The sequence below is a fragment of the Cyrtonyx montezumae genome, unplaced genomic scaffold (assembly GCF_038088225.1).
Source record: "Cyrtonyx montezumae isolate F1298 unplaced genomic scaffold, pur_monq_1.0 scaffold_11, whole genome shotgun sequence".
In the NCBI taxonomy this organism is placed as follows: domain Eukaryota; kingdom Metazoa; phylum Chordata; class Aves; order Galliformes; family Odontophoridae; genus Cyrtonyx; species Cyrtonyx montezumae.
Genome location: NW_027071837.1, coordinates 9,124,750 through 9,144,073, shown reverse-complemented (window position 1 = coordinate 9,144,073; position 19,324 = coordinate 9,124,750). Strand labels below are relative to the sequence as shown.

The following is a 19,324-nucleotide window of genomic DNA, read 5'->3' as shown; positions in this document are numbered from 1 at the left end:
CATCAGTGATGGCAGTGGTAATGAGGAACTCCCAGTGAAAGGGAGTGCTGCTGTTGGGCTGGGAGCTTCTGTACACATATATTTTAATCAGTCCCCTGCAAAGACTGCATTTGGAGGAGTTTCAAATCATATATGAACTCAGACAGTTAAAGATAAAATTCATTACCAAGCAGAAGTTTCTATCACACGGGAAAAACTCAGTGCTGCCTAACTGGAACATAAAATGTCAGGTAGGTGGAGACCTATACGGCAAGAAAAAGTAGCAGAAGGAGCCAGGCAATGTGTGTCCTGAGGTATAAATCCAGTCAATTTTGCCACAGTTCAAAGAAAATAAGTGTCAGTGTGTATTTCGTGGTTTCTCTAGAATAAGTAATAGATTTGCAGTTGATTCCAAAGGAGAGGAGCTGTGACACCAGATCCTTCTTTCCCAACACCAAAAAACGCATTGTATCTCGTGTCCTGCCTCCTTCCTATCCTGCAGCACTCCAGCTTCCCCCATCTCCCTTCCCTACCTGTCTGCCCCAGTTCTCTATGTCAATACTCCTTTGGGTGTCTATTCTTCCCCCACATCTCTTAACTTCCTATGTGCTTGCCCTCTTCTTGGCACTCTGCATTTTCTTGGAAGCAAAATCTCAACTGTGCACATGGCAACTGACATTTCAGGCCAAGAGAATATAAAATTCATGATCTCAAAAGACAGCTGAAGGACAAGAAAAGTTCTGTGCACCATTTACAGCTGTCTCCTTGTCTGTGACCTCCCCGTCCACAGTCTTAGAAGAGGTCAGGACCTGCCAGGAGCACAGAGATAAATGTCTTCATCATGTCATGCCATGACACGTTAAACCTCTGAAATGCTTCCAATACCCAAAACTGTATCAACTCCAGAGTATTAAGCCTTTACCTGGAGATAAGACAGAACTGCTAGATAAGTCAGATTCATTAGAAGAACCTGCAAACCTAACGCCATCCCCCATCCTGGGCTCCTTTACTTCAGCCTTGTCTTCTGATCCAGCAACTCAGAAACAAACACATGCTCTGGATCTGTATTTATGTCACTCTTTCCCGCAGTCTCAAATTCTGCCTTGGTACCTACTCCCTGTTCACTGGAAGGCATTCTGTCCTGCACCTGCTGAAGGTTTGGCCTTCTACATGTGACTAACTGATCTCAAAAGAGGAGCTTCCCCTCCTCCAGACACCCACTGTATAAACAAGGCAAGAACAAGCCTGGGAACACCACAGGCGGCTTTAGCCTGTGTTATGCTAGCTGTGGATCAGAGTGCTTCAGGCCCATCTGAAGGCCTGGGGAAGGCTTTCCCATAGCATCCCTCCTGTTGCTGCTGTTTCACCTAGGGACAGCCCAGCACAGGGGGCTACTGGGGAAGGGGCCGCCAGGCCATGTCTAGCAGAGTAAATGGGAAGAAAACCGCAGAAAATATTTGCAGATAACTTTCATCTAAAAATGTACATTTGCATATAACTTGCAGTGTCTTCCAATGCCTCAGCTGTAGGAAAAAAACAAACTAGACATTTATCAGCCAAAGATCATGAGAACATCAGAATCTCTGTAATACATTATATAGATGGTCTCTACCTCCTGAATATTATTCCATGAAGAAAGATGTTCACAATTCTCAGAGTATACTTTCCCTTGTACTACACTATCTATGTTTTGTGGTCAATACTGTGTTTTCTGTCTATAAAATTAGCAGTTGGAAACCTGAATTCAGAATTTACAAATGTGATATATCCATGACTCATTCCAAACATGGCATGCTATGATCTTTGCAGTAACAGTGCTGTTGCACTGCGGACATTTCTTCAGCTCTGAGATCTCTCTCCACACAAAGCAGTGATAGGACAACACATGGGGAGTGGGCTACCAAAGCACAGATTGCATGAAGTTCAACTGCATTTTCCCATCCTTACTGCCCTGCAAGCAGTCTGCACTCACTCGTGTTCCAGACCAGTCGTGGCCGGTGGGGTGAGCCCCAAGCTGCTCCTCCTCTCCCAGCCCTGTCCCTGGGAGCTGCCAGGCAACAAAGCTCTATCTGGAGACCCATTCTGCTGCACATCTGACTACACCAGAACCATTCTGCATGCCTGCCGTTAGCAAAGGTACTTCCACCCACTCCCCCAATGCAGGATAGAGAACGTGTTTTCGTAGGGAAATACTGCCCAGTTTTGTCCCTGGAAGGCAGTGCTGAAGGCTGGCTAGATGCCAACATTCAAGTTCAAGAATGAGACGCTGCTGTACAACTCTGAGAGTGAGTTACTTTCCAGGGTCTGATCAGGCACCAGGATTGGAGCGTGCTCCTCTGTTGAATTCTCACTTTCTGTGCTCCTAAGAAAGGAAGAAAGAAAGAAAAAAATAGAGAGATGTTGTTTGACCCCAAACGTTTGCCATCTTTTGATCAGCACCAGTAGGAATGTGAAGTAAGACAAGGAGCAGTAGCAGAAACAATTTGAAAGATCTGTGCTCCAGGAAACCATTTCACACAGGAAATTCTGTGTATGCTGAAGGAGTGCCTGGATCTGTAATAACACTGAAGGCTGTGAGCATGTCCTGCTTCAAATCACAGGGGAGCAAAGGACCTCCTCTGTTACATGACATGATAAAGGCCCAGCCCACAAGACACGAGATCTTTGTTAATCACAGGAAAGAGTACAATCTCAAGTTCTGGGCTTCTGTGGGACTACTCTGACTTGCAGTTAAGGAGCATATGTACAAACGTAGCTGGCAGTCACATAAATGAATACATGCACATTCCTATTTACATGCATGAAGGAGGGGACCAAAACAAGCAGAAGTGCAGACAACACCAAGGATGAAGGAAACTTGAAGGTGGTTGATGATGGAGGTGTGATCCTGAAAGCACGGAGCAGTGGAGGAGGACTGGGAGCGTGGCAGGACAAGAGATGCATAGATGCACAACAAACGTGTGTAGGGGAGGAATTCTGAGGCAAGGCAGACTTCAGTAGAGAGCATAACAGATGGAGGAGAAACAGAAATGGAAGCTCCAAGGGACAGAGGGAAGCCATGATGTTTCAGCTCACAGGAGGCATTAGTAGCAGATGGAACAGGAGAAGGATTGATGAAGGGTATGAAGAATCAGCAGGACTTGATTTGCCCACAGTGTAATGGCTGCTGCTGTACAGCAGGATGCCCTCCAGCTGCACCCTGAGTGAGTCTTACAGCATAGCGTTGAATTTCCTGCGCAAGAGGTAGTCAATGACATCGGGGTCTGTCTGAAATAGTCTCCTGAAGATGTCATGTTGTGTTTCTGGAGAGACCTAGGAGAGAGAGACACACATTTGCTCATGGCACCCCACTGTTCCTTCCTTCCCATCATCTGCCTGAGGTTCTGCCTGAGGTTATAATATCCAAGCCTCCCACCATCACCTTCTAGCTCCTTCCTTCTGGGAGCTCCAGTGTTTTATTTCATCATTCACTGGGACTTCTGGGTGGGAAACAGTTCTTAGGTGTCACTCCTGCAGTTTTTGGTTAGTTGTTTCCTGTCCCAAAGGAGTTGAGTCAGATATTGTGAGTGTGGAAAGTGACAGAAAAGATGGGACCTGTTCGAGGCCTGCCCATCAGCTCCATCTTTGAGACCAGTAACAACCCATCCTAAATTAATATCTACATGTGCCATGAGGAATGAAAGTCACCTCGAGTCACCAGCTGGTGAGTGGAGCTGTGAATATATATCCCTGTTTGTACAACCATTAGAAAAGAGTTCAGAGGAGAAGAAAAGGTGTAGAGAAGGTGCCTTGAGAAAGCTACACCTACCATGAACAGGGTCTGATAGTGCTCAATCAGCCTTTGAACCACCACTATGATGGCTGTGCTGTCTTCAAAGTTCATAGCTCCAGGATCTTTTTCTCCAGGCTTCTCTTTCTGAAGGATGTTGGGTCCAAAGATCGTGGCCAAGTTTGAAACTGTCATTTTATTCCCAGGAATCTAGTAAGCAAGAACAAAGGGAAATTGCAGATGCATCAACATGCAGTGTCCCAGGATAGCCTCACCCATCCCAGGACAGGAACACAAGCTATCGAGTGCCAATAGCGTAGATCTGGGTCCAGCTCAGTCACCTCTGAATGCAGGGCTAGATTCAAGGCTGTGCAGTGCTGGAGCTAACACTTGCCCCTTCTTTGCATCAGGTTCTCCATTCCCACCTAACTCACTTTGATACTGTACAAGAAGAGGATATATGTTACAGTTTGGGACAAAACTGATCTCTTTGCATCACGGGGAGACTTAGAGCTCAAAGCATCCAGAGAAACCAAAACCAACCTCAGTGAATCATAGGTTCCTCATGACAGTGGAGTTGGAAAAATCTGGGGTTACCACAGATCAGAAAAACTGAACTGAGAGCAAATCAGACTCACCACAGAAAAGGAAATTAATTGACAGTCATTTGTTTTATCTTTTTCTGGTTTTTCTTCTTCTGATTTAAAATGTTGCCTGCCCTAGATTCTGTAAAAACAAAACCCACTCCAGTAGCATCAGTTGTGCAGTACAGGGCAGCCTGGATTGCCACCTTTAATTCATCTGATTAGAACAGTGGCTAGAAGTGCACAAAACTCCTCAGCCTTTGGCTAGCTCAAGAGTATCCACATGAGAGAGTCATTGCAAGCCCAAGATGTCAGAGGATTATCCCAAGCTTGCAGTTAGCTTTGCTGGGTCTTCAACAACAAAGTTTAAACAATCCTTTGCCATACAGCTGACCCTTGTGGGTAAGCCTTACCTCCTGGCCATCAGGGCCCCAGGAGTTCTCAGCGTGCTGTGCCACCTTGCTAAGGAACTGCAGGAGACGGTGCAGCGTGTCGCTGTGGCAGGGGGGCAGCAGGAAGAGCAGCAGCTGCAGCACAGCCAGCTGTGGTGGGCCCTCCATGGCTAGAAAGAGAGAAGCTCATCGTTTAGAGCAGCACGTGTATCTTCAGCTAGACAGCTCTACTTTAAATTCACAGTAACAGGTTCTGGAGGGGGCCAGACAGGTGCTACCCTTCCCAGTAAATCAGTAACGCCAGTATTTCATCCTGCCTATGCAGGGATGAAGCTCTAGTAGATCCCATTAAAGTCTGTGATGTAATTGCATTTAATACTGTACAGCCCGTGGCCAAAGACTATCCTAGACCAGAGAGACTACAATTGATGGGGAAGCAGAGAATCCAGGATTTGAATTATCAAATACAAGACAGATGGAAAGGAGGGGAAAGAGAGACAAAGAGAGAGTGAACTATACTAAGAAAGTATGAAGATAGTAGCAGTGGAGACAGCCTGAAAACACAGTGATCCTAAGCGTGGAGGGTAGCTGGAACTGGGCAGAACATTTGCAAAGACAGCCTTAAGAGTGCAAACTGATGGGCTGAGATACTGCACAGCATGCTGAACTGTGCTGGGGCCTAGCGACTGCACAACAAGAAAAGTCCCCTTTTTTCCTTACAAAAACAGAAGTAATGGGTGAACTGTGCAGAAAGAGAGCCGTGCACCCTGGGTGCTTACAGGCTGTGCTGAGGAAGGCTGCGTAGAGCTCCCTGGGAAGCAGTGAATCTGGCATGTCACGAAGAAACTCTTTGAGCAGAGCAGCAACATCATGAACACTTTGATGCTCATCCAAGAAAACATCCAGTCCGTGGTCAAACTCTTCTCTCAGCTTAAAGATGGAAATGAGAAGAATAAAAGCAAGAGTCACACTGTCAAAAAAGTGCTCCTTGTACAGAGCTGCTGCAAGGAGGCATACCAGAACCCAGAAGCAGCTTGCTACTGACAAGAGAGAGCTCTGAAGTGCCACCAGGTGAATGAAATTCAGCTGCTAAAGGCAGCTTGAAGAGATGAAGCTTGCTCTTCACAGCTGGGAAAAGGACTCAACAGGTTGTTTGTTCTCCAGTATATTCCTGTGATATTTTAAAGCTCAACATACCAGTGTCTGCTTTATTCATTCACCTCCCATACAAGCATTTGTCCCTTTGATATGAGAATGCAGAGAGTATGCAGTAAGTGCCTCACTTTACCTGCTGAACTCTTTTCTTGGTGCTCCCAACCCGGAAGATGCCCACCGTTTGGAGACCTGGGAGACAGACAGGTTAGTGCTCTGCATTCTCATAGCACCTTGAAGCACTGGAGTTTGTTAACATCACGGAAACAGCTATCTTGCCCTGTTCATGGGGCAGTGTGTTTTTCTCTGCTCTTGGCAGAAAGGTTTGGGAGCTGTAAGATTTGCAGGGGTTGACTGTCTGTGGGTCAGGAAGAAGATCTAATCTTAAATCACTTCAAGCTATAAATTGGATTTACAGGGGAGATTAAGTCCAGCACACTAGGAATGGGTCACTGATACAAACAGGTGACATTCACCTCTCAGTCCAGTGGCTATCCACAGCTTGGAGGACTCTCCACAGGTAACTGCTCAGCAGTACATCCTGCCCCAGAAATCTGCTTCCTCCTTTTGTCTCTGAGAACTGCCAGGCCAAACTGCCCTGGCCCAGCTCTCACAATGGCTTTTACCAACCTACCTTGGGACAGGCAATCTGGCTGAAGGGAAATCCTTATTTACCGTATGTTTCAATGTGCTTGCAGCATCTGTCCACAATCCGTGGGACCTGCCAGGTAATGGGGTTGAGGCTTAACATCTTTTTCTTGCCCAGGTTCCTCCCTGGATCCAACTCATGGGGATGTGACAACTGCAGTGCCTCCAGCAGCTTGGAACTGTTCTCACTCAGTTCAGTGATGGAATCCACAGACATGGCCCCCTGAGATGAAGTAGAGGTGATTCACATTGTGGCAGCAACTGTTGCACAGGACCCCAGTACATCACCATGGCTGTTACCACAGAAGTTAGTGAGAAAGAGAAGCATCACCTCTGAATGAATGTGGCCTACAAAGGATCTAGCTTGAGTTGCAATAGAATCACAGAGGCACATTTCAACTGTTGTGCCTTTGTTTATGTGCACTGCTCCTAGAGTGAGGTGTTTCTAAAAGCAGCCTTCCTGCTGGGACAGACCCTATACTGCATGCAAACATGGAGAAAGGAGAAACTTCCCCAGATCTGCCATCTTAGTACAGTGTACTGGATTTAGTTATGTACGTTGGAGTGGCTCTACATCAGGATTTACAGGGATGTGATAGTGGTCAGGCATAAGTCTCTATTCCAAAGAGATGAAGCAAAACTAACCCAAGTTATTACCTACCCCTCCTCACAGGAAACAGAACTAAAGCCAAGCAGGTGGCCAAGGCTGACCAGTCACACCATCTTCCTTGCCCTCTGATGCAAAAGCAATCAATACTGCAAGCAGACCAGCTTGGAATCAATGCTCCTCCAGCAGCAAGAAGGGTCTCACCTTGCTTTGTGGCCAGGGAGCCAGCATGACCCACCATCAGCAATCACAACTTCTGCTGAGAGCTGGGAAAATGTGAGGTCCTCTCTCTAACTGCTACACTGCTGAAAATTCGACACGACAGATGTCTGTTTGTGGTCCTGCTCACTAAGACATGATGCAAAAGAGGGTCTGAAAAATCTACACTACTGATGATGAATCTGTTCCTGTCAGCTGCAGTAGGAATCTGGCCATGTCCTTCTGGTGACCTTGGCTTTCCTCAGCTCCTAGGCTCCATAACAGCTGGTATAGACTGGCCCACTCCTCACGGTCCAATTCTTCTGTCGCATAAGTCCCTGAGTGCATGAACAGTAGCTATCTCATTTGTTTAAGCCTCCCACAGCCTGCAGTGCTATCACAATGAGTCTGCCACAGAGGTTAGCCTATTTTTGCAATCATACCCTTCGCTGACTCCAGGAAGAGTTATGGTCAGGAAAATCTGGGGAAAGAGGCTCTTCAGGGAACACTTCATAAGGTACCAGCAAACAGCCCCTGCCCAGTGGGGATCTCTTCTGCATCTGAGCACGAAAGCTTGTCACTGTTTCTTCCACCTCCACACACAGCCGGCGGCTGCTCTTCACTGTTTCTTGCAGATGTCTGTTTGCACGGTCATTGGCAATGACTTGGCACAGTGGGATCCCAAAAGTCTGAGGACAGCAGTCTAAAAAAAAAACATGGGAAACATGGAAAAGTATTGTTAGCAGTGAAAAACAACTAGGGCAGCACAGGCCAGCTGCCAAGGACACGTGTGCATGTCTAGGTGAAATAATTAACTCACAGAAGAGAATACCAGGATACCGTAAAGGTAACAACCAGCACGAGTGTAAGCAGGACTGCATGTAATACTAATTGAATACATGAAAAGGAAACCTATAGCTTGAGGCCAGGATGGCAGACCTATAACCATCAGTCTCTGCTCTCAGTTTCTCCTCCATTTTCACATGAGCCTGGAATGGACAACAGAAAGATCCCAAGTGAGCCAGAGAAAAACCAAGGGGAGCTGCCATCCTTGGAAAGCACTGGGACATTGTGATGGGATTCGGAGTGCTGGGCAGCACGGGAACCAAGTGGAGAGAGCTTCACGTGAAAGACAGCATGCTGAAGGAGGAGAAAGGAGATGCAGGGAAGATGGCAACAAAACTAGTCTCCATCAGCGTGCTGGTCACAACTTGTCTCAGTTTTTTGAACTTTCCTTCCATTTATTGGTTGCAACCTTATGAAGGCACCATATCATCTACAAAGTAGAGATTTTATAAGTCACCAAAAATATATGATAGCAAACGTTATTTGCAAATTATAACCTTCAGTTTCCTACAGGGTTTGCATCAGCTACGTCTGTTCAGAGGTTACAGTCTTGGCACTAATGACTTGCTACTAATGACAGTGCTGGGCAGAAAAGGATCCAGGGGTATTGGTCAATAGGCAGGTGAACATCAACCAGCAGTGTGTCCAGGTGGCCAAGAAGGCCAATGGCATCCTAGCTTCTATCAGAAATAGTTCAGCCAGCAGGAGCAGGGAGGTGATCATCCCTCTGTGCTCAGCACTGCTGAGGCTACACTTTGAGCACTGTGTTCAGTTTTGGGCCCCTCACTACAAGAAGGACACTGAGGCCCCAGAGTGCATTCAGAGAGAAGGTGCTGCAAAGGCTCTGGAGTACAAGTCTTCTGAGGAGCAGCTGAGGGAACAGGGGAGGAAAGGAGACTTGGGCAAGACCTTATCACTCTCTACAATTACATGAAAGAAGGTTGTATCAAGCTGGGGGGTCAGTCTCTTTTCCCAAGCAAAAAGTGATAGGACAAGAGGTCCTCAAATGTCTTTGAGTTGTACCAGGGAGTTTTAGGTTGGATATTTGGAAAAATTTCTTCACTGAATGGGGTGCGAAGTATTGGGACACACTGCCCAGAGAAGTAGTTACGTCCCAATTCCTAGTGATGTTTAAAAGACATGTAGATGTGGTGCTTAGGGACTTGGTGTAGTGGTAAAGTTGGCAGTGCTAGGTTAATGGTTGGATATGATGATCTTACAGGTCTTTTCCAACCTAAATGATTCTGTGATTTTTTCCACAGACAACTTTGCCCCCTTCCACTCCTTGTGGATACTAGGAGACCTTTCTTTACTTGCAGCACACATGCCATCCTGGGCCAAAGGGTTTTACAGCGAAGCATGAGCCACAAATTCATTTTGTAAATTATCAGACTGCTGCTCAAAATTTTTCTCGACTTTTTGTGCTTTGGTAAAGAAAATAAAGTGCTCATTCCCACATGGTTGTGCACTATACTTCTGTTGTTCCTAGCTTTTTGGCTTGTATGATTTGAGAGAGAATAAAACCAAAACTCAAGCAGCAAGACTGGGAGTGGAATGAGCAAGCACACACCTTTACACATAAACATTCATGCACACACACACATCCTTCTACAGTCTCTCATAGTTATGTATGCATCATTACATAACACTCTAGAGAAAACCAAAGCAACATGGGAAAATCACATTGCTAACTTCAGGCTTCTGACTCAGCCCCATTAAAAATCACCCATTCCTATTCTGTTTGAGAGTAGTGGCCAAAACCCAGGTAAGAAGGCTGCTGCTCACCTTTCTTCTCCTTTGAAAAGCTCTCCAGTTTCTGGCGGATAGATTTGTTGCCTTTGGGTCCAACTGTGGGGAAAAAAGCAAAGGCTCTGCATCATTAGGCTGCTTTGGCAGTCCCACCTCGAAGCTGTTTGCCTTTCTGCACACTCTGCATGGTCACAGGCACCTCCTTCAGGCAGGAGACACTGTGGATTTGACAGTGGTGCCACAGGCCATGCAGGACAGCACACTGGCATCAGTTGCCTGGGTAAACAGACCAAGAGAGGGACTACTGTACTCTTGAAGTGGAGGAAGGTGCCCCTCTGCAGCCTGACACTTGGACTGCTGGATCCCATGGCACTAAACTGTGGGTTAGAGACAGCTCGAGAGCGGAACTCACCCCCACCTGGCTAACAGCAACAGGCATCTGCAAAGTGTGACCTTTTCCAGTATTTTGCTGTCAATGCTCCTGCACATATATGCAGTGCCTCCCGCCCATGTGTGAGGCTGTACACAGGAAGGCCTTCATTTACTGTAGAGCACATCGTGGAGGACTGGCCATGCATGATAGCACAGAGCAGTAATCCTCTGTGAGGTTTATTTTCCACATCCTTCCATATAAAGGCCAGACCCTTGAGCCCCATGTGTGACACGACTGACCAGGATGACACGCTCCCACCCATTGCTTGCATTCCATCCTCCATGCATTTTTGCTGTGCACAGATCAGTTGCTCCAGCTTTCTGTGTGGCTTAAGGCAACACCACGCCTTACTGCACTTTCCCAGCTACCAGGCTAGATGGGCAATCCAGCAGTGCATGACAACTACAAGGTAGTGCTTATGAAATACAAGGCAGGCAGCAAATTAAAAAATGAAAGGCCAGTAGGAAAAGCCTTTGTTGTCCTAAGGCTGTAGATTAGAAGTGTTCTGGCCACTTTTAAATTCTGTCATGTTACATATGATCCTGAGTTAATAGTGATGTACTCATCATCACCTCAAAGCTAGGAAAGCTACCTTCATTCAGCCTCAGAGGTCTGGTCTCGACACTGGAAAAAGAAATACATCCCTAGAACTGTTTCTGATTTTTTTTACACCATATATAAACAAAAAAATTAGACAAAACACATCACCCAGAAATCCCATCTTGGTCCCAGACCACCAAGCCCTACACTTAAGTAACCTCAGAGATGTATATCCAGGAACAGCAGTCACCACTTTTTGTTGCATCAATTAACTGAAAGCTCATCCACTAACTGCTCTAAATCTTCCCAGAACCATCCTACTCTGACCTTTGCCATTTATTAAGAATTCTATTCTTAGGCACAGCTTGTATAAATGTTTGGGTTATTTTGTAAGATTTAGAAGGAAGCTATGTTGATATGAACAGTATGTACATGAAAAAAACAGCGTACATTAATCATTATACAGCACCATATGTTCTGTTTCATTAAAATGAATAGCAAGAAATTGAAGAACAATCTGGAGCCAAAAAATACTACCCAGATATAGAAGAAAAATGCCAGCAAAACTCCACTGTTTAAACACACAACCATAATTTATAACTCTCCACTCCTGGAGCCATCCAAATATTCCTAATAAGAACAAACCAGGAGGCAGCAGATAGAAAAGAAACCACATGGATCCCCAACTCCAGGAGGCATGAGCTGCTACCTCCATGGCAGAGTAACACACATTACCTACTTCAAGCTTGGGAGACAAGGACAACCGATTTTCACTGGTAGCTGCATCTCCTTCAGAGAATTCATTTTGTTTTGGCCATCTCCTGCTTGAATGACAGCCTTGTTTTTGCAGAACTGGCCAACATGAGATTACACCACCCATCAAAAGCTTCTTCTGCAGCTGAGAAAGGTCATCCTGTTTACTCAAAGGTCTGAGATGCTGCAGAAGTTTGTTGGGACTGAATGAGGCAAGGACTGGAGAAAGAGAGCAGCCTAGAGAGTACCAAAGCTGTCAGCTGTCCCAAAGGGCAGCTCACAATGGGATGTGCACCCTGTGTTCCTCTCAGTGTAGGCCCTTCCTGAAGAGGAGAGAATTAAGAAAAGATGCTGAGTATGTTTTAATCAAGGGAAATAATAACAACTGTATGATGGCTACTTTTTAAAGAGGGCATTATTTAAAGAGGGCATTTATTAAAAGATTTCACGTGGGTGGTTTTTGGGGAACAAGTGCAGACAGCTGAGTGTACTCAAATGGAGACACTGAAGACCAAATTCAGGTATTTCCAAACATTATGAACCTCCCTTCAAGACATCAGCACAGGAGAACAGTGTTGCAGGTACAATATTTTCATAGCTAATTCTCATCTGTTTTTTTACTCTGACTCCAAGCCAAACAACTGGAATAAAAAAAACCAAAGCAATAGCAGGTACAAAGGTGAGGGATACAGAGACAGACCTAAGGAGAAAGGAATTCACTGGATAGCTCTTGCTTTCAGCAGAAAGCAGGTGAACACAAGATACAAAATGCACACAAGAATGAGACCAGGACTTTACAGTCCCTGTGCTTATCTTGCAAGAAGAGAGGAACCTCACTGACAAAATGCAGCATGTGGAAGGAAGTTGTCAATTTGCATCTCACCCTGCAGCTTTCCGTAGAGAAGCTCCTGCTGCGTGACATCACTGAGAATGGATCACAACAGGTTAAAAAAAAAATACACACAAAAAATGGGGAGAGCAGAATGTTTGTGAACAGAGTCCCCCAGGGACTGAAAGAAACTGCACTATGGCTGGTGTGGCAGCCCTGGGGTGATCAGACGTCCTGGGAATGAGAAGGGAACTTTCCTCTCTTTCACTCTTCTTGAAAATATTTCACACAATGAATGTTCCAAATATTAATAAAACAAGAAACAAAACTTGAATGTCACTCAGAATAAATAGCTGCAGTTACATTCTGGCACCTGCTTGCTAACCAGTATGTGTTTGAGAATGGGTGATAGAAAACATTCCTTCTCTGTAGCAGCACCCCAGAGGTGGGGGGGCTCCACCCTTCGGGGTGCCCCAGCCCCAGATTCCAGTGTTGGTGGTGGAAACAGCCATGCTGTGAGTGGGCAGTGGGGCTGGAGACCCCAAGCACTCTTTGCAGCAGCTGTATTGGTACTGTGCATTTTTGGAGCAGTTGAGCAACAAGCATCTTCTGCCCTATGGAGATGCCAAAATATGACCCAGAGCATTAAGAAGGCATTTGTATCTGGTCTTCCACTGTTAAATTACAAGTGCAATTGGAGAAGCAGTCAACTGATTCTCAGCTTATTGTGCTTACTTGGTTAGATATGAAGATGTCAGGGGACATAGGCAGTTATGGGAACCCAGATAATGCCTGCATTTATTTGTAGGCCAAGACAGAGCACTATAATCCCTGTGGAACCTCTATATTTATCTTCCCAATAATTTCAGTAGCATATCCTCTAGCCTTGCATAAGCTCCATCTCAGCATCAGAGCTTTGTGCTGAACATTAATCCACAAAACAAAGCTTACCCCATCCCAGTGGAATTGCCCTGCTGGAAGCCCTTGCTAAATAACACTGCATCTGTTTTGGATTAGGAAGACCAAAGGCAGGGTCATATTCTCACACTCCTACGGACACACAAACCCTCCCCAGAAGGTTGGTTCAGCCTCCAATGCTGAGACCATAGCAGGAAACAAACAAAACAAACTAACTAAAAATGGACCAAAACTCTTAAGTGAAAGTGTCACAAATACCCATCTATAAACATCTCACGCTATGAAGTGCAGGAGAAGAGGTGAGTAGCACTAATAGCTCAGACCTCAATCCTCCCATGGCAGATGCCATACTTTACCTTTAGCCAGGCTGACATCTCCAATGAGCTGCTTTTCTTGCAGCTGGTAGAGGGCTAGTTCTTGCAAACTGGCTCTTTCTAGCTCCGAAAGGCTGTGCAGGGACACAGGTTGCATTTTGGTGCTTTGTTCCAGCAGATGAGCAGAAATGAAGATCCTCTGAAAAACACATATGCAAAAACAAAAGAGTCAGGAGCACTTTGCAGACATACCTGCTTAGGAAAAAAAGCAATTGAAAATGCCACACAGTGTCTTTCCAAGTGCAGAAGATATCTCATTCCCACCTCTCCAAAGAACATGCTGGTCTTCAGGTGACTTGGCCACACTGCCCCACCACATCTTTCCAAACAAAGACCTTTGGAGGCACCAGAGATCTCAGCCCTCAAACATATGAAATCAGGGGCTCTTTCATCTCATCATGTCCTCCATATGTACCCACAGACCTTAACCCTCAGCTGCAAATACTTGCAGCTACATTGGGATTAGTGCTGGGTTTGTTCAGACTCAGACCTCCTCCTCCCCTCATCCTCTCGGATAAGTAACATCTGACAGAAACCTCCTGGAAACTTAAGCATTTGCCAACTACCCCCAGACACCTTCCTCTTGTGTCACCCCTGCCCTCCAACAAACCTCACTAAGTCAGGAGAAACCTCTTGGTGTAATGCTAACAGGTGCAAGCAGTCAGCTTCACAGAAATTTGAAGAGTGCTACTCCCAGCCAGACCTAACTGCAGCTCAGCACAAGTAAAATCTTGGTGCCTGAGTGGAAAAGGTTTGTGATGAGCCTGGTTTATGGTGGCTGTGGAGATGCTGGGGCTACAGGCAGACAATCCCTTCCCTCACCCAGTGGCAGTGGCCTGAGGCATCATAATGTATGGTTGTCCCTTGGGCTTCCAGGGCACACTGCTGGCTCAGATTCAACTTACAATCACCAGAAACCCCAGATTCCTTTTTGTGGGACTGCTCTCCAGCCACTTGTACCCCAGTCTGTACATAGCCAGGGTTGCCCTGTCCCAGCTGTAAGCTCTGGCACTTGATCTTCTCAAACTTCATGCTGTTGGTGATTGCCAACTCAAATTAGTCGAGATCTCTCTTCAAGAACCCTCTACCCTTGAGGCAGTCAACAGTTCCTCCCGATTTAGTATCATCTTCAAAATTCTGCAATCTTAAAATCAGCACACACCCCACTAAATAAGACGTATAGCCCCATTTTATTCAAAGATGTTCTCTGCAGCAGTAACTGAGAGAAAGGAACAGCATTAGCAGCATGTACACAGAAATGACATAGTCAAAGTACAGCTATGAAAGAGCTTTCCCAAAGAAGGCATTAAAGCAGTAAGCAAAAATAAATGTCTCGATAACTCCCAGAGCCAGAGATGAGGGTGAAAACACCCAGTCCAGCCCATGCAGTGTGAGCAGACAGTTTGCACAGGCTCTTGTGGTACTTCAGCATGTTACTGACTGCACACCTCCATCGCCTGTGCCTGGGGAGGAATGTTGTCTGGGGCAATGTTTGCTTTGGCCAGGTTTTCAGCTCCTAAACAGATTTAGGAAGTTACATAATTTTTTTTTTAATTTTTTTTTCAAAGTTGTTATGAGCTCCCCTGAAGGGGAAACCATAAATGGGAATTCAGCTAAAGGCAAAGATATTCTTGAAACATTTGAAGTCTATTACAAAAAACTATGTGCCTCTTCGGGGATATACAAAAATGAGATGCAACTCGGCCAAATTGTCTGGTAGTGCTCAGCACCTCCATACAATTATTGGTTACCTGCCACTGGGGCACCCTGATGCCCATGGCTGTCCAGTACATGGGGTCAGACTAAAGCTTCCAGTAGATCTGGTGCAATGTTCTCTACATTGCAGCCAACCCTGCAGATACCCTGCAGATATTACCAAGCACTGAGCCGTCCAACATCTGCAGCTCAGGGATGCACTAACAAGGAAGCCAGAAAGACACAATATCTGATGGAGGCATTTGTGTCTTGCCTGAAAAAAAAAGATTTTGACCAGTATCAAAAAACATCAGGTTCTGCAGCTTTGTTTGACTTCCTCTCAGCTGATCTGATCTAGCCCTACATGTGAACCCTCTAAGCCAGGCTCAGGGGAGACCCACCATTTATAACTCAGTACATTGCTTTTTATAACTTTCATACTGAAAACAAAAACAAAACAAACAAACAAAAAAGGAAAGTGGAAGGAAAATATATTTTCTTCATGGTCTCAAAGGGATTGCATCTAAATGGTCACTTACACTAAAGTAACTTACTGGTTCTACCGAGTTTTACGAACAGAACTCTTGGGACCTGAGCTCCCCTGAGTCCAGTGGGAAAGGGAAGCACAGCTAAAGGGACCTGGACAAGATTAAGAAATGGGCTCACATAAACCTAATGAGGTTCAGCAAGGCCAGGTGCAAACTGTTGCACTTGGGTTGCAGCAATCCCAGATCAGTGGGCAAAGTGGGAGATGAACTCCTGGAGAGCACTGCTGAGAAGGGCTGTTCTGGTGAACAAAGAGCTCAACCCAAACCACCAGCGTGTGCCTGCAGCCCTTCTGGGGCTGCAGCTCTATCCTGGGCTGCACCAAAAAAGGGATTGTCCCTGATCTGAGGGCTGGAGCATCTCTTCTATGAAGACAGGCTGAGGGAGCTGGGTTTGTTCATGCAGGAGATGAGAAGGATGCAGGGAGACCTAATTGTGGCATTCCAGAACATAAAGGGAGCTTATGGGCAGGAGGGAGATTGATTTTTTATGCAGTCTGATAGCAATAGGACAAGGGGGAATGGTTTCAAACTAAAAGAGGGGAGATTTAGGTTAGAAGTTAAAAGGAAGTTTTTTACTCAGAGGGTGAAAAGGCACTGGAACTGCTGCCCAGAGAGCTGTGGGTGCTCCATCCCTGGAGGTGCTCAAGGCCAGGTTGGATGGGATCCTGGACAGGCTGCTCTGGTGGGGGGCAGCCAGCCCATGGCAGGGGTTGGGACTGAATGAGCTTCAAAGCCATTTCCAACTTAAGCCATGCTATGACTCTGTGATTCTGTGAGGCTAAAATGCTGACTTTGACAGCCAAGGTCATCTCTGTTCTTCAGCAATAGTTTGTGTGTTTTTTCCATGCCAGGTGTCCAGGATGGGCAGAAGTGGTGCCTGGCTAGGAGCTGCCTGGCAGCACACGCACAGCTCTGCTAGCAGCAAATGCTGCAGATGGAGAAATGAGCCCTAAGAGTCAAACTGAAGGAAATTACCTTTGCGTAGGTGAAGCTTGCAGCTCCAGGCAGAGACCATGTTCACAGACCCCGCCTGAGCTGAAATGATGGTCAGAGCATCACTGGGGATGCAGCTGCCTTGGGGAAATGAGGAGGAAGCCTGATTAGGATAGAGAGCAGAAGAGAGAGTAAGCAGGAAAGAGAAGTCAGGACTTATCTGGCTGTATTACACAATCTACAGGAACAGCCTCATAAAATACCACTGTCACTAGTTTTATAATACACATTTGGTACAGTGGTTAACCTTCAAAATCCTGGCCTTCTTGCACTAACTATATACTTGTGCTCATGGGGGAAAGGTAGATCAAAGACAACACCGGCAATTTCTCATGGGTGTCCCTAGACACATGAAGCCCTGCAGAGCTTTGTATGAGAATAGAGGAATAGCATTTTGAATAATAGAGGAATAGCATTCCTGAAAGGAGGAAAATGCTGAAACACAGTCAGGGAAAAAAAAAAAAAACAGAATAAAGAAAAACCTCCTTCAAAGGTGGATATCATAAAATAACTACTGTATTAACTCTAAAACAGAAATTAAAAGTCTTTCATTGGAAATGTTAACATTGCACTTCCCCTTTGAAATAACTTTATTTGCTTATTTTCAGGACCAGGTCCTATTTAAATAACTTCATGGGAAAAGCTCAGCACATCTGCCCCTTCTAGTCCCAGAGAGCTGGATTTACTCCCCCTTTTTCAGCAGTAAAGTCACCCTCTTTCAGCTGGAATGAAGGGCATGAATTTACCTTTCTCCTTTCCTTCTCACAGCATCACCAGTGACAGCCTGAGTTCACTTCTTTTCCTTCAGGATGATGAATTTTAAGGCAGTGTTTCCACCGTGTCCACGTGGAGCCCATGCAGAGGGTGAGGGAGTCTCCTGCTTGCTGGGAGGATGTGGAGAGAGAACTGGAAAAGTGATGGGGAGGAGAAGCTGCAGCTGAAAGTAGACAAGGGGAGGAGAGGGGTGATGAGGAAATGAATTTTCTGCCAAGAGAAATGAGAGCAAGAAATATCCTGCGGAGACAGAGGGCAGCACTTCCCACGCCTAATAGTGTTTATTCCTTGGCAGAAAGGCTTATTGCTCAATTCCTTGTCCCCATGCTTTCCCTGCCCTTATCTGTCAACAACTAGGATACTCATAAAAGCAGTAGCTTTTCTGGCAGATGAAACCTGAAAATTTGCTGCTTGGTTGCCAGTCAATGAAGACAAGTGGATGGTTTTCACCTTGTCAATCCTCGATGTGGACTTCTAAACTGTTCCATCACATTCTGTTAGAAATGAGCATGTCCCTGCTTGGTGTGGGCAGCACGGGCCAGGCACACAACTCCCCTCTGTACCCATCAGGTCCTGTGCAAAGTGCTGGCATTAAAGAGCTCACAGGCATGATGGGATAGGTGTTCAGCTGGCATCTCATATGACATACTGTATGTGGTGGTTACAGATCCCAGGAAGCCTTACACATCTACATCAACCCATAAAATGTGTATGTTAAAACCTAAAGTCAACACCTTGCACATCAACACACCTACAAGCTCTTTGGGGATCACAGGCCAGGCTTATGGACTGTGACTTTGTGATGTGGATCCAACCAGTTCTCTGAGCAGGGCTCTGCTGGTGACAGGGCAGCTGCAGGGCCAGCTGTGCTGCCTGTCATCACTGCTGTGCACAGCTGGAAGAAGCTCAGCCCATCTGAGGACATGGCTCAGAGCCCTGGGTGGAAGCACTACTGCTCTTGGCAAAGAGAAAGCAGTGAATCCTCTTCATGAGTCTGTGTGCAGCATGGAAGAAGGGTGATTGTCAGGAAAAAGTTTAATGAAGGACAATCTGCTACTGCTCCCACAGTCACTGGGATGTATATCAGATCACTGCACTGGGATCAGGCCTCGTCTAGGACTTGTCTCACAGCTGATGACTGTGTTAACAGGGCTTTCCTCTTTGCAGGGAGCTGCCCTGGCACCTCCAGGACTTGGCAGTTTCTCAATGTCTGCAAACTTCTCTCTTGCTGCCAGGAATGACAGACCTGAATGGGATGTATCGACACGCTTGGTTTCTGCTCACTGGTGGTCATCCTGTCCCTGGTGGGATCGCCAGTGCCAACTTCCATGCAGCAATTCAAAACACAGAAGTCTCAGCTAAGCTCTCTGATGAGTGACTCCTGTCCTCCAGGACACTGTAGTTTCTCACATTACTCTGCTAGCACTCAGATGTGATGTACATCATCATGCATCCCAGGCTAGACCAACTCTCATATTTCCAGAGCACCTTTCTCCAGCAAAGTCTAGGTTATTCCCAGGCTCCTTTTTTAACTGGATGCCTC

The 19,324-nt window shown here is 46.0% G+C and overlaps 1 protein-coding gene across 1 annotated transcript; it reads right to left on the bottom strand.

Moving 5' to 3' along the window:
- Positions 1-1,754: 1,754 nt before the first annotated feature.
- On the bottom strand, positions 1,755-15,549 carry LOC136044490 (rho GTPase-activating protein 6-like). Its single transcript, XM_065729815.1, has 11 exons — positions 15,523-15,549; positions 13,754-13,910; positions 9,961-10,023; positions 7,773-8,032; positions 6,552-6,747; positions 6,013-6,068; positions 5,504-5,654; positions 4,746-4,894; positions 3,788-3,958; positions 3,194-3,291; positions 1,755-2,341 (listed from the first exon to the last, which is right to left on the bottom strand). Exons 1-11 carry the CDS (start codon positions 15,547-15,549, stop codon positions 2,212-2,214), a joined length of 1,458 nt encoding a protein of 485 aa, XP_065585887.1. The 3' UTR covers positions 1,755-2,211.
- Positions 15,550-19,324: the final 3,775 nt, after the last annotated feature.

What these genes read in the sequence shown, in the direction of transcription:
- LOC136044490 (XM_065729815.1), bottom strand. Translation starts at nt 15,549, where the DNA reads ATGGGCATCAGGGTGCCCCAGTGGCAG. An exon ending in CCAAGAAAAGAGTTCAGCAG is followed by an intron (nt 5,655 to 6,012) that starts GTAAAGTGAGGC and finishes TCCATCTTTAAG; the next exon opens with CTGAGAGAAGAGTTTGACCA. An exon ending in AGGAAATTCAACGCTATGCT is followed by an intron (nt 2,342 to 3,193) that starts GTAAGACTCACT and finishes TTCCTTTCTTAG; the next exon opens with GAGCACAGAAAGTGAGAATT.